This window comes from Sciurus vulgaris, assembly GCF_902686455.1.
Source record: "Sciurus vulgaris genome assembly, chromosome: 5".
Classification (NCBI taxonomy): domain Eukaryota; kingdom Metazoa; phylum Chordata; class Mammalia; order Rodentia; family Sciuridae; genus Sciurus; species Sciurus vulgaris.
Genome location: NC_136465.1, coordinates 97,507,286 through 97,519,341, shown reverse-complemented (window position 1 = coordinate 97,519,341; position 12,056 = coordinate 97,507,286). Strand labels below are relative to the sequence as shown.

Here is a 12,056-nt window from a genome sequence, read left to right as displayed (position 1 = left end):
TTCATATCTTAGTTTCTCCAAGTAACGCAACCAGTAGCAGATTGACTGTAGGGAAAGAAAAACTTTCAGGTAGGAAAACTTTATCATGGATCTTTGTGATGAGATTTTTAATAAGTTATTTTCTGGGAGTAAAATGACACATCTGGGTCATTTTAAAGATAATTTGTAATTGTCCTTCAATGGAGCACAGAAACATAGACTATAGAGTAGAGGGGTATTAGAATCATGGACCCAGGTTAAGATCCTGGCTCCCTACTCCACCAATCTGACTTTTGAGTAAATCACTTGAGTTCTTAGAGCTATACTTCCTCATCTTAAGAATGGAGTACTTTCTTATCTCATGATTTAAATTAATTGCTCTACCTAATATACAGAAACCGCTAAAAAAAATCCATTCTTATTTGAATTGACTTTTTTTTTTTTTTTTTAACCTAGGTGAACTATGTCGAGGAATGCTTTACTTAATGATTTTCACATGCCGTGGACCACTGGTGAGGGTGACGTTCTATTCCCTTAAACAAGGTGCTTTAGCATAAGCTATATTGTTTTCAGAATCCAAGATATGCTTGGTCATTTTATGAACTTAATATAAAGGTTAAAAATCAATGTTATTGTTTTAGCACTAATTGTGTGGGATGAGTTTGTTAGGAAAAAAAATCTACTTAAGTCATCTGAGATTTGCTCAGGTCCAAGTAAGAAACTGGTCAGTGAATCATGATTGACTTGTAATTCATCAAGAATGCTGATTTCCTTTGGGGATGTAGTTCCATGCTTGCCTAGCATGTCCTAGGCCCTAGGTTTGACCCCTAGCACTCCCTGCTGCCACAAGATATAAATTCATATAATACCATGTATGAGTGTATTTATGTGTATATATAAATCATATATATTTTCAAACATGGCTAAGATATTTGATTGCAAGTTAATATTTTTGACCTTGATTGTGATTTTTTTTTATACTACAGATAGATTTTTCTGCAGCTATATTTCTTGTGGATTCAGAGATTTGGGGTCTAAATCTTATCTGTTTGAGTAGCTAAGGACAATTTGTTATCTCTATCAGTTTTCTTTATAGTATAATAAAAACAAAAGTTTAGAATAAGTTTTGAAAACAAAGTACACAAATATTAGAAGCTAGCATTAATGTAAACTATGTAATTCAGAGTTGTTAAGCTGTACTTTAGAACTTAACTATTGAGACTTTTTCCCCATATTTTTCAATTGGTGACTTATACATTATGGTGGAATTTGTTGCATATTCATACATGCACACAGTATAACAGTATAATTTGGCAATATCACTATCCAATGTTTCTCCTTTCCCTCCACTCAAGTGAGGTTTTTTGATTCTGGGTGAACACAAACAACTAAAAGCTGATTTCCTTCCTTGGCAACAAAATGCATTAGAGAATATATTTTTCTAGGCCTGAGTATATTGCACAATTTGGAAAATTGTTAAATGAATAATAAAAGCATATCATAGTAAAGCTTTCTCTTGAGCTATATTAAGAATATGGCTTTAAATGGAATCAGGCAATCAATAGGCATTATCTAGTTATATCATATAATCTTTCATAGACTCTAGGCTATGTCAAAGATAATTTTGAGAAAGATGCTTATTTTTTGTACCTTTGAATATTTAAAATCAAGAGACTTTTCAGCGAAACCAACTACCTCTGAATAATTACTTCGTTCCCTAAGATAATTATGGAAGAGAGCTGATTCCTTGATCTGAAAAGGCATATAGAAAACCTGTTAGAAAGAAAGAAAGAAAGAAAGAAAGAAAGAAAGAAAGAAAGAAAGAAAGAAAGAAAGAAAGAAAGAAAGAAAGAAAGAAAGAAAGAAAGAAAGAAAGAAAGAAAGAAAGAAAGAAAGAAAGAAAGAAAGAAAAGAAAAAGCTAGTTTTATTCTCATTCTTTCTACTTCATTTGTTTCTAGGTCCAAAGGGTAGCCTAATAATCAGACTTCCCCTGAATTCAAACCAAGAGCACAGAGTCATGTGTGAGGATATTCTAACAAAGCTCTCAGGAATTGTACAGATCCGAAGATATTCTCACAGGATGATTATGAGGTAAAGAAAGGAATGTTTATTATGATGAAAGATATATGCGAGCAGTCACTTGACTAACATCAACAGTGGTATTTGCTTAAAGCATTATTCTCTATCTTCTCAAATAATATTCTCTTAGGTGTAACCCTGGATAAATTGCTTTTAATATGAAAACAACAAAAGAAAAACTGTTTCTGTTGATAAATGGTACTTTCTCAACAAAGGGACCATTTATTAGGCAAATGGAAAGTTAAGTATCAAAGCATTTTGGAGATTGAAATAGTGTGTTTAAAATATTCTGGCATATAGTAGGCATTCAGTAAATGTTCCTAAATTGCCACAATGTAAAGAAATTCCCTTGAATTCACAATAAAATACATTTAAAACAAGAAATTGAAAGTGAAGATTTGTATAATATCAATCCTGTCAATTTCTGTTATATTAGGGAGTTGTGGGCAAATTTTGGCTCATGTAAATCCTTAAGCTCTTATAGATTGCCAATCAGAATTTAGAATAATACACATGATTGATCAACCATTCACCATAAAATGTGAACTTAACTCTAACTTTTGAAAAATTGTGTACTAGAGGGTAATTTTAATTAGTAAAATTTAAAATAGAAATCTTTATCTCACCCAAGCATAAAGAAAAAGAAAAGGCTTACTGAAAGTCAATAACATTGATGCATTAAATTCTGAACAAATAACAGTATATCCTGATTTGAAAATTATATCTGACTTCCTTTCATCTGTGCCATAACTGCCTCTGGAGGTTAGTACCCCCTTTAATTCACATCATTTGCTTGATATTATCAACTTTCTGATGAAGCTTGGCTTATCACAGCCACCTGTGGGTTTATGAAGGATTTGTACCAGGCAAAAACTTAATAGGTAATTATTTTTCCATGATGAATTATGCTATTAATTTTATGACACAGTCCTAGATTGTTTTATGTTCCCATGGGTCTTACATGTGACCTAAACTAGTCTCTTATGCCACGTTGAAAAAGCCTTACTGGTCTCATTTTCCTAGATTTATAATCGAGATTAACATAAAATCTTTTCAGATTAAGTTAAAAACAAAACTATGCTCTCACTTGGGTCATACCTAGATTAAATTTGTTAAAGAAAAAAAAACACTGAAATAAAGGATGCATAGGGCAGTTTTAAGCAAACTCAAGAAAATAGGTAACAAGGTTAATCAGACAAAATAATATCACAGGAAAGGGCAATCAGTGGGTTTATCAATTAGGTAGTTGCTGATAATTTAGTTATACTAACATTTATTTTCAAAGAAAGAGAAATCCAGAGGTATCTTTATTCAACAGTTGAATTCCACCAGCACTGAAGTTCCTGTGATTCTTTTGTCCTTTTCCTAATGATTACATAATGATTATTTTAGTTCTCAGCCTCACTTTGGAGAAATAAGGGACTGAGGTAAGGAGTAGTCCTATTAAGAAAGGAAACATGTTCTTAGTATCCCGTATCAGATTTAAATCTTTTCAACCAGAGTGGTTACATGGTCTTATTTAACTTGGAAGGTAGATAGGAGAAGCGAAATGGAAAAGGAGTTGAGAGGTCAACCAACATTTCGTAACAGGAGGGAACATAGCAGTCCACAGTTGGTGATCCTGGGTCTGTATCTTAGTTCTGTCTCTTACTAGTTCAGTGACTTTGGGAATAATCTCAAGGCTTACTGAAACTCAATTTTCTCATTTGTAGAGAATACACCCTCCATGATCATGTACATATATACACATGCACTATAAGTTCCAAATGTACTTTATCAGTATAGGTTAACAGCCCAGAGGAAAGGATGTATCGGTTTTTGTTGGACTTTGGCTCTCTAAGGACCCAGATGCCAATGTCACTCCCCACTCAGGTATGCTTCTGCCAGGGTTGATGCAATGGCTAGGTGCTAAAGCAATGTCTTTTTTATTCCTTGGATTTACATTACCATCCCAGAAGTAAGTACACTAACAATCTTTGTGTTTCCATTTAAGGGAATATTAATAAGTACTGAGCTTTCCTGATTCCTGATCAAATTTACCTTGAAAAAGCTTGTGAGGGTCTGTCAGTCAAGTCCCATGTAGACAAGAAAAGGTTTAACTGTCGGAGGGTGATGTCAGCTATCAATCAATCAATCAATCAATTACCCATGAACTTATCTAATCAATAAACACACAAGAGCCAATACTCCTTTTAAATGATAGGGGGCATGATAGGTCTGGCCATACCAACTCTGTCCTCTAACAACATGGAATAGTCCAACTCTCCTTTATTTTATAGTTGTATAGGTAAAGGGGCCTGGAACAGGAGGGGCTTCTTCTGTGATGAACAGGATAGGGTAGAGTTAGGGGAGCGATTTTCTCAGGGAACCATTACAGAATCAGATAGGGAACCACTCCCACACAGTGCCACATGCTTCCCGGTAATCTGGGACATTCCTCCATGGTAGCCAGTTCTAGAAACCAGCCATCTGCATCCCATGGCTCAACTTAGACTGATTCTATTAAATAAGGATTACTCCCCACAAAAGGTCCTAGTTTCTTGTGGGAAGAATGAAGTGTCCCTTGGGTTTCTACCTTTCTTGCTTTGGAGAATACCTGTTACCTTGTACTGCTTCATGGTTTTCAAAATAAAATGAGAGAATACATGCTAATAATATATAGAAACCAAGCTTGTAGGAATTAGGAATTAGGAATGTGTTACACATTCTTATTCCAGTTCTTAAAATTGTGTTGTTTAGAAGAAGATTAGACCATTTTCCTATTGCTCTCCTCCTCGGTGCACACATAGGTTGGAAGAACAAAGGGGAGGAAGAGGATATATTAATATGCAGTTATAACTTATGTTGTTAATGAACTACATACATTGTCAGGGAAAAAAAAAAATCAAGATAGAGTAGCACTCTTTAGGGGCACTTATGAGGACCATTGCTAATCAAATCTCCAGACATGTCAGCAGCTGAACTTCGAACTAGTCTGTTGATACACCTTCCCAAGTATGTGAGTTGACCTTTTGAAATGGTGTTAACCTCTGCTGACCTTCTGTACAATGGATCCCTTCCCCCAAACTACTGAGACTGAAACCACACCCAGTCCCTTTCTTAAAAGACAACTTTGGCTTTTCCCAGCACCAATCATAATTCCTGACTAATAAGTGATTTTCAACCCCCTTGTGATTTAATGTTATGAATTCAGCTACAATTTTGTTAAACCTTTGGGAATATTTTTAACACTGCTTGAAATTTTGTTTTCCTGGAGTGAAATACTAATTAGCCCCAAGTAAGTGTAATTTTCTTTGTTCTCTACTAGGTTGATTTTATTCTTGGTCAAAACTGTTGTACTTAGAATTAGTAAAATACATAATACTTCCTTCTCAAAATTTCATAATTTTATTTCAATTTCTCTAAGGCTTACGAGCTCTGGGGTATAGGAGGAAATTCATTTTTAATATCTTTAATATTGTACTAGAAATATATATTTAGAAATGTATTATATTTAGAAATGTATATACATATATATATATATATATATATATATATATATATATACACATTCATATATACATGTTTTCATTCCTTCCTCACCAGAGCTCCTAAAATCCTCATAGTTTTCTAAGAGGTGAGAATGGTAAAGGTAAATGGAGTATCTTTTGTTATTCAGAGTAAGGCCTGTTTCATCCATGCCTGAGTTTGTACTGAAGTAACTTTTGGAAAGTCCCTGTTGTCAGAGGAACCAACCATGTGATTAGAGAGTTGGAACTCATAACTCCACCCTGCAACCTCTGAGGAGGGGAGGGCTCTAAATTAACTTAATCACCAATGAGATAATCTATCATACCTATGGGTCTAGGCATGTGACTCTGATAGAACAATTCCTTTCCATGTTCAATGCCTAAGTTCAATCCTCAGCACCAAAATAAAAGGTAAAACACATTTTACAAAGTTGTGCCTATGTAACAAAGCTTCCATTAAAATCCCAAAGGATAGGTCTCAGCTTCCAGGTTTGTGAACACATGAAGGTAGGTGCTGGGAGAGGGGTGGGCCAGCAGAGAGCACTGACATTGTGTCCCCTCTCCATCATATCTTATATGGTTCATCATTTTCATTTGACTGTTCCTGAATTGAATCCTTGGTAATAATTTGGTAAACACAGAATGTTTCCCTAAGTTCTTTAAGCCATTCAAGTAAATTATAAAAGCCTGAGGAAGGGATCATGGCAACCCCCAATTTCCAATTGGTTACTTAATAACACAGATGATGACCTGGATTTCCAATTGGTATTCAAAGTGGGAAGTAGTCCTGTGAGACACAGCCCTTACCTATGGGGTCAGCACTAGCCCATTAAATGGTGTTAGGATTGAATTGAATTATAAGTTTCTCAAATGTGTGCTGGAAAATTTAAGTTGAATTTTTGTGAGGGAAAATTCCATACATTTGGTTTCAAAAGTAAAGTATTGAAAGTTAGTAGAGGAAATAGTTTTGGTATAAAGAAGTTTTATTTTTGTTCTTTTTCTCAGAACAGCTTAGGTTCATTGACTTGGATTCTACAAATTAGGACAATAGAAGATTGAGAAAAACAAGTTTATTAACACACTCATCATGCACACACATGGCAATTCTTTTTTTTTTGTTGTAAACAAATGGGATACATGTTGTTTCTCTGTACATGGTGTAAAGGCATACCATTTGTGTAATCATAAATTTACATAGGGTAATGTTGTTTGATTCATTCTGTTGGCAATTCTTGATGATGGGTAACTCAAAAGTTTATAGAAAAGTGTCAAGATGAAAAACGACTTGGAGTTTCTAGGATTGGCAAATTGTGAAAAGAAGGATATTGGGGAAACTAATAAAAAATAAGGGATATCGTAGCAAGATATGGTATGTATATTCCTCTGGTGCCATCTTTGACCTTAAAAGAGTCTAGAATTGTCTGATTAAGAATTATCCTGTCATTCCTAGAAGAAATGGGGGGGGGGGCAGAGTTTTTCTCATATCCACTTAAAAAAATTTGCCTCCAGCTCACAATAATCCTCATGCCAAAGTGGAATATTCTGAACCATATCAGGGGGTTAAACCAGTGCTGAAGCTCAATAGATTATTCAATGAATACTTAACAGATCTGAGAATTATCCCCAAAAAGAAAAAACAGTTTAATACTGAAAAATGTATCTCATCATGATTTTCTAATTTAAATTAGAAACATAGATGCATATTAAATATATAGTAATCATAATCTTACAATCATAACAGTTAAAATTAGAAGACACAATGGAAAAATTATTTGAGTTAGCAACAAAAGTCATGTGATAGCTAGGAATAAAAGTAAAATGAAATGGGAAATTTAGTGTTCAAACCTTAAAAATTCATTCAGGAATATGTGTGTGCCTCAACACACAAATATTTCAATAGGAATAAAAGCCACCATATTCCAAAACTGGAAGATATAATTAACATCAATTCAAACCAAATTAATGTACAAATACAGTATATTTTCTAACAATCAGTGGGAATTTGTTTTTTGGAGGGATGAGAAGGAAATAACTCTAAAGTCTTTCTTATAAAATGGCTGAAAATCTTTTAGGAAAAGAATATCAGATATTAAAACATACTTTAACACATGAAAACACCATTGTAAGAAGATACATTAGTGGAAATGGACTAGTAAGGACACAATAAAACTTTAGATAAATTTGGCATTACAAATCAAGAAATGTATAAGGTTATATTCATCACATTTTTCAACAGCTGATTTAAAAGTTAATTTTTTAAAGTCATTGAAAGTGTTGAAGATTGGTATTGAACTATATATGGAAAAGCACCATATAATAGCAATAAGAAAACTCAAATTTCTATGGAATTAAAAACTTTCCACCAAACAAAAATCAAGTAAAACTGGATCATTCTATGAAAGGTCTAAACTAATTAACATAGGAAATATTTATAAATCAATATTAGAGAAGCTCAAATCTATAAAAAATTATAGGCTCTAGATATCATTGATATAGTTTTCCTTCAATTTAAAGTTCAACCAGAGACCAGAGCCTTTTATTTTTTAAGAAAGTGGCAAAATATTGACCTGAGTGCTTCTAAGAACACAAAACACAGGAGTGACCATTAGCCTCTTTTGATAGATGAGGTAAGTGAATATTTACATCCTAGTTACTATGCAATCTAAATTAGATCTCTTATTTGGTTTCTTGTCACAGTGAAGTAGAGCCTCTGGCCACCTGTTCACTAGAAAGGGTAGAGTTTTCTTATGCTGGTTAAAAGCTTAATAGCTCTAGGATCATTGACTTGAAACCATGAAATAATGAGTGTTATAGAAAACTATTACATTAGAATTTGTTTCAGAAAATACTGTGTATGATCAGTTAACTTAGAAATGGTTTGTCATAGTTAGATGATTGAATTATCAAACATTAATGAACCCTTGTCTGTGACCTTCCTAATTACCTCTAATTATGTCAAGTATAAAATACTAGGGGATTTGTTTAGAAGTAGGGAGTTCCTAATACATAAAAATAAATTTTATAATATAATAAACAAGAGTAAGCAATTAATTTCAAAGTATAATTTAAAATCACTGTTTTCCATTATTTACCCAGGATAAAAACAGCAAACGACCTGTTGGTCACTGAGCAGTTACTTTAGTCACTGAGCAGTTAGGGGAAATTATCTATGCTTTTGGAGGATGGTGCCTCTTTTTTTTTTTTTCTTCAGTATCTGAAAATAAGGTATATATGTACTGTAAGACAACAGAAATATACAATTCCAATTTATTATATGTATCAGGTACTGCTCTAAACACTTTACATCCTCCCAGCCATCCAACCAGACTTTCAACCAACTGAGATGGGGGCAAAAGACCGCTGATTAACAAAGGAAAGGAAATAAGTAGATAGCACTTCCCTATCAACCTGTTGCTAATATCTCTGGGGGAGGGAAAGGATGGCACTTTCCAACACAAGCATTCACCCCCTGGATGGCTCTTTTCCTGCCTTTTGTCTTGTAGGCATGAGAAGAAAGGAACCTAAAATCTATAGAGATACAAGACATGCCCACTACCATGAGTATCAGCTCTGGGTCCCCTCCTCTCCAGAGGAGTCAGTCTGTCTGTCTGTCTCTCTCTCTCTCTTTTCTGTTTCTTAAATAAAATTTACTTTGTGTTCTTGCCTAGGCATTCTCAGGTGTTTAATCTTTACTACCAGGGGATGGAGGACCTGATCCTGATTTTCAAGACCAGTATCACAACCATACATCTCAATATTCATCCTTCCTTCCTGCCATCCATCCATGCCTCCACCTATTTATCTGTCTATTTGTCCATCTACCCACTGACCCAAATAGCCATAAAAACTATTAACCAACATTAAGGGAAAAACCCCTAAGTGTTAAGTTCTGTACTTGTAAATAAAATTTACTTTTTACTCTTGTCTCAGCATTTCTCGAATGTTTAATCTTCAACACTGGTGGAACAAGGATGTAATCCTGATTTTTAAGGCAGATATCACTTGGGTGCTTGGCAGGGATCATCACCAAGGTAAGCTTTTCTGCACCCCACATCTCCCTGAGATACATCTTTCTGTTCCTTTTTTTTTTTTTCTTTCTGGAGGACAATAATGGGCACCCATTGACTAATTAAATACAGTTTGTGCAAGCTGCCATTCTACAAGACTTGGGTGAGAGAATTCACAGCCTACATGTCTTTTAATCACCTGTCCTGCAGGTCAGGCGTATTGGGTTCTGCCAAAGCTGTTTCTCACTGTCCTATCCAGGCTGACAAAAATCACATATATCTTAACTACATCTTATCGGGACATCTGTGATATTATAAAATTTAGGTGTTATGTTTACATTCCTGATTACTCTGACAATGTAACTAATATCCTTAAAGATTTACATTTCCAAATAGAGGCCATATCCTTACCAGAATGGGAACAACTTAAGTTCTTGCAAAAATATCATCATATTCCTTTATTTTGTATTAATCTCATTCCCATACTCTTGGTGTCTTGTTTCTCTCATAGAACACCCAGCTCTCAGATAACTTTACAACCTGTTCTTTCCAAACCATACTTTTACCACAGATGCCTCGACCAACCCAAAACATTCCTTATAAGGAACACCCAAACTGCTTGCCCCACGTTGCCCCCCATCAGCCTGAAGCATCCAGAGCAGTCATCGCCCATTTCTCCTTTCAGTTGCAAGGTGTTCTCTTAATCAGAGTGGGGGTGGAGGGATGAGACTGGGACAAAAGAGAGATATTCAGCATAGATTATGAATGGTAGGGGAGAAGATGGGGGCTAATTCAAAGAAAAGGAAATGAAATGCTAACACCTCCAGAGCACTCCCCCACCACCCAACCGGTAACCAGTTACCTATACCTCTGGGGAATAGCTCCTCCCAAGGCAAGGAGTTGCTAATGAGCACCCCCAGGTGCCTCTTTTCCTCACAACTTAGGCAAGATAGGAAGAAACCTGAGATTTATAAGGGAATAAGACACACCCCCTTCCATGGGCACCAGCTTTGGGTCCCCAGCTTCTCTCTGGAGGAGTCTCCTTTTCTCTCCCTCTCTCCTCCCTGCCCCACACTCCTGCTCTTGCTCTCTCTTCTGTCTCTTAAATAAAATTTGCTTTCTACACTTGCCTTGGCATTTCAATACCAGGGGAACAAGGACCCAATCCTGATTTTCCAAGACCAGTATCAATTTTATCATTATGAAATGCTCCTTCTTATTTTGGGAAATTCTTTTTCCTGAAGTCTACCATGTCAGATTTAATATGAACATTTCAGTTTTTTTTATTGTTATTTTCCTAGCATATTTTTCCATTTTTACTTTTAGCTATCTGACTTTAAATATAAAGTAGGTCTCTTTCAAATACCATCTTCTTAATTATGATGTTTTATCCAACTTGGTGATCTTTTAGTTGGTCTTCAGTCAATTTATGTTTAATGTAATTATCAATATGACTGGCTTAAATGAACTTGGTTTCTCTCCTTGTTTCATATGCTCTTTTTCTTTCCTCTTTCATAATAATCAAGTATTATTTAGTATTATTAGCTTTTTGGCTTTACTTAATCCTTTTGGTTTTTTAAAAATGTTTACCCTAAGGTTTACAGTATGTATATTCCAAGGAACCAGACTGAGCTTGATACAGAAAAGGCTTAGCCATGGTGACCTAAATAGGGAAAGGACAGTAAAGATTGACGAGAAGGCAAGCACAAGGACAGTCATTGTAACATGACCCAACATGTTGTAAGACAGTTCCTGTTTCTCATAAAGGGCAGAAATCTCCATCTTGCCAACTGCATCATCCATAATCTGGCTCACACCTGCTGTGGGACAACTGAAATACCAAAACCAATCAAGAGGAGCTTATCAACTTCTCCTTATGTGCCTTGCAAAGGAGGAGTGCAGCAGGATTTAAACAGCATTCTTGCCCCTCTGAGGTGTGCTGTACAGAGAGTTCTGGATCTTTTTCTCACTTTCCCTTTTAATAAAATTTCTGCTTCCCTGCTTACCTCAGTGGTGGTGTTCATTCTTTGACTCATGGAACATGAAGATGATCCCTCTGTACAAAGTCTAGCCAGGCTCTGCAGCCCTGGGCATGGACATACCAGTTTTGTATTCAGTAAAAGAGTTCAATAAAAATGACAAGAGGCCTTATTTTGAACTGAGCTCCTGCATTAGGGTTCAACAGACCAGATTAGACATCAAAATGGAATTACGCTAAAGTTCCAATCACCAAACTGAAACTAAGCTGTTTATATGAGAAACCAGGATTTTAAAGATAGTCAAGTTTCCCAGAGGCCAGTTTCAACTGGTATGATAATTAAATTCTCTTGGCTTTAATCTTTACACAGAAAAAGATAAAGTGACCTGATGTTCACATTGTTTTCAATTGTTCCCTTTTTTAATTGTTTTCAGTTATACATGACAGAATTCATTTTTATATAATTTACAACCATGGAATATATCTTATTCTAATTAGGACCC

General features: G+C 35.1%; 1 protein-coding gene and 1 long non-coding RNA gene across 2 annotated transcripts in view; both read left to right on the top strand.

Annotated features, from left to right (window-relative positions):
- Positions 1-2,911, top strand: part of OVCH1 (ovochymase 1) — a gene marked incomplete at its 3' end in the record, with an annotated part of 58,333 nt that extends 55,422 nt beyond the window's left edge. The window contains 4 exon segments of the mRNA XM_079139887.1: positions 13-69; positions 1,939-2,071; positions 2,822-2,847; positions 2,850-2,911. Of these exon segments, the coding sequence (XP_078996013.1) occupies positions 13-69; positions 1,939-2,071; positions 2,822-2,847; positions 2,850-2,911 (278 nt within the window).
- Positions 2,912-3,850: 939 nt separating this feature from the next.
- Positions 3,851-11,580, top strand: LOC306660857. The gene is made up of 3 exons (XR_013763766.1): positions 3,851-4,016; positions 9,499-9,599; positions 11,343-11,580. It is a non-coding gene; the product is annotated as an uncharacterized lncRNA (long non-coding RNA).
- Positions 11,581-12,056: the final 476 nt, after the last annotated feature.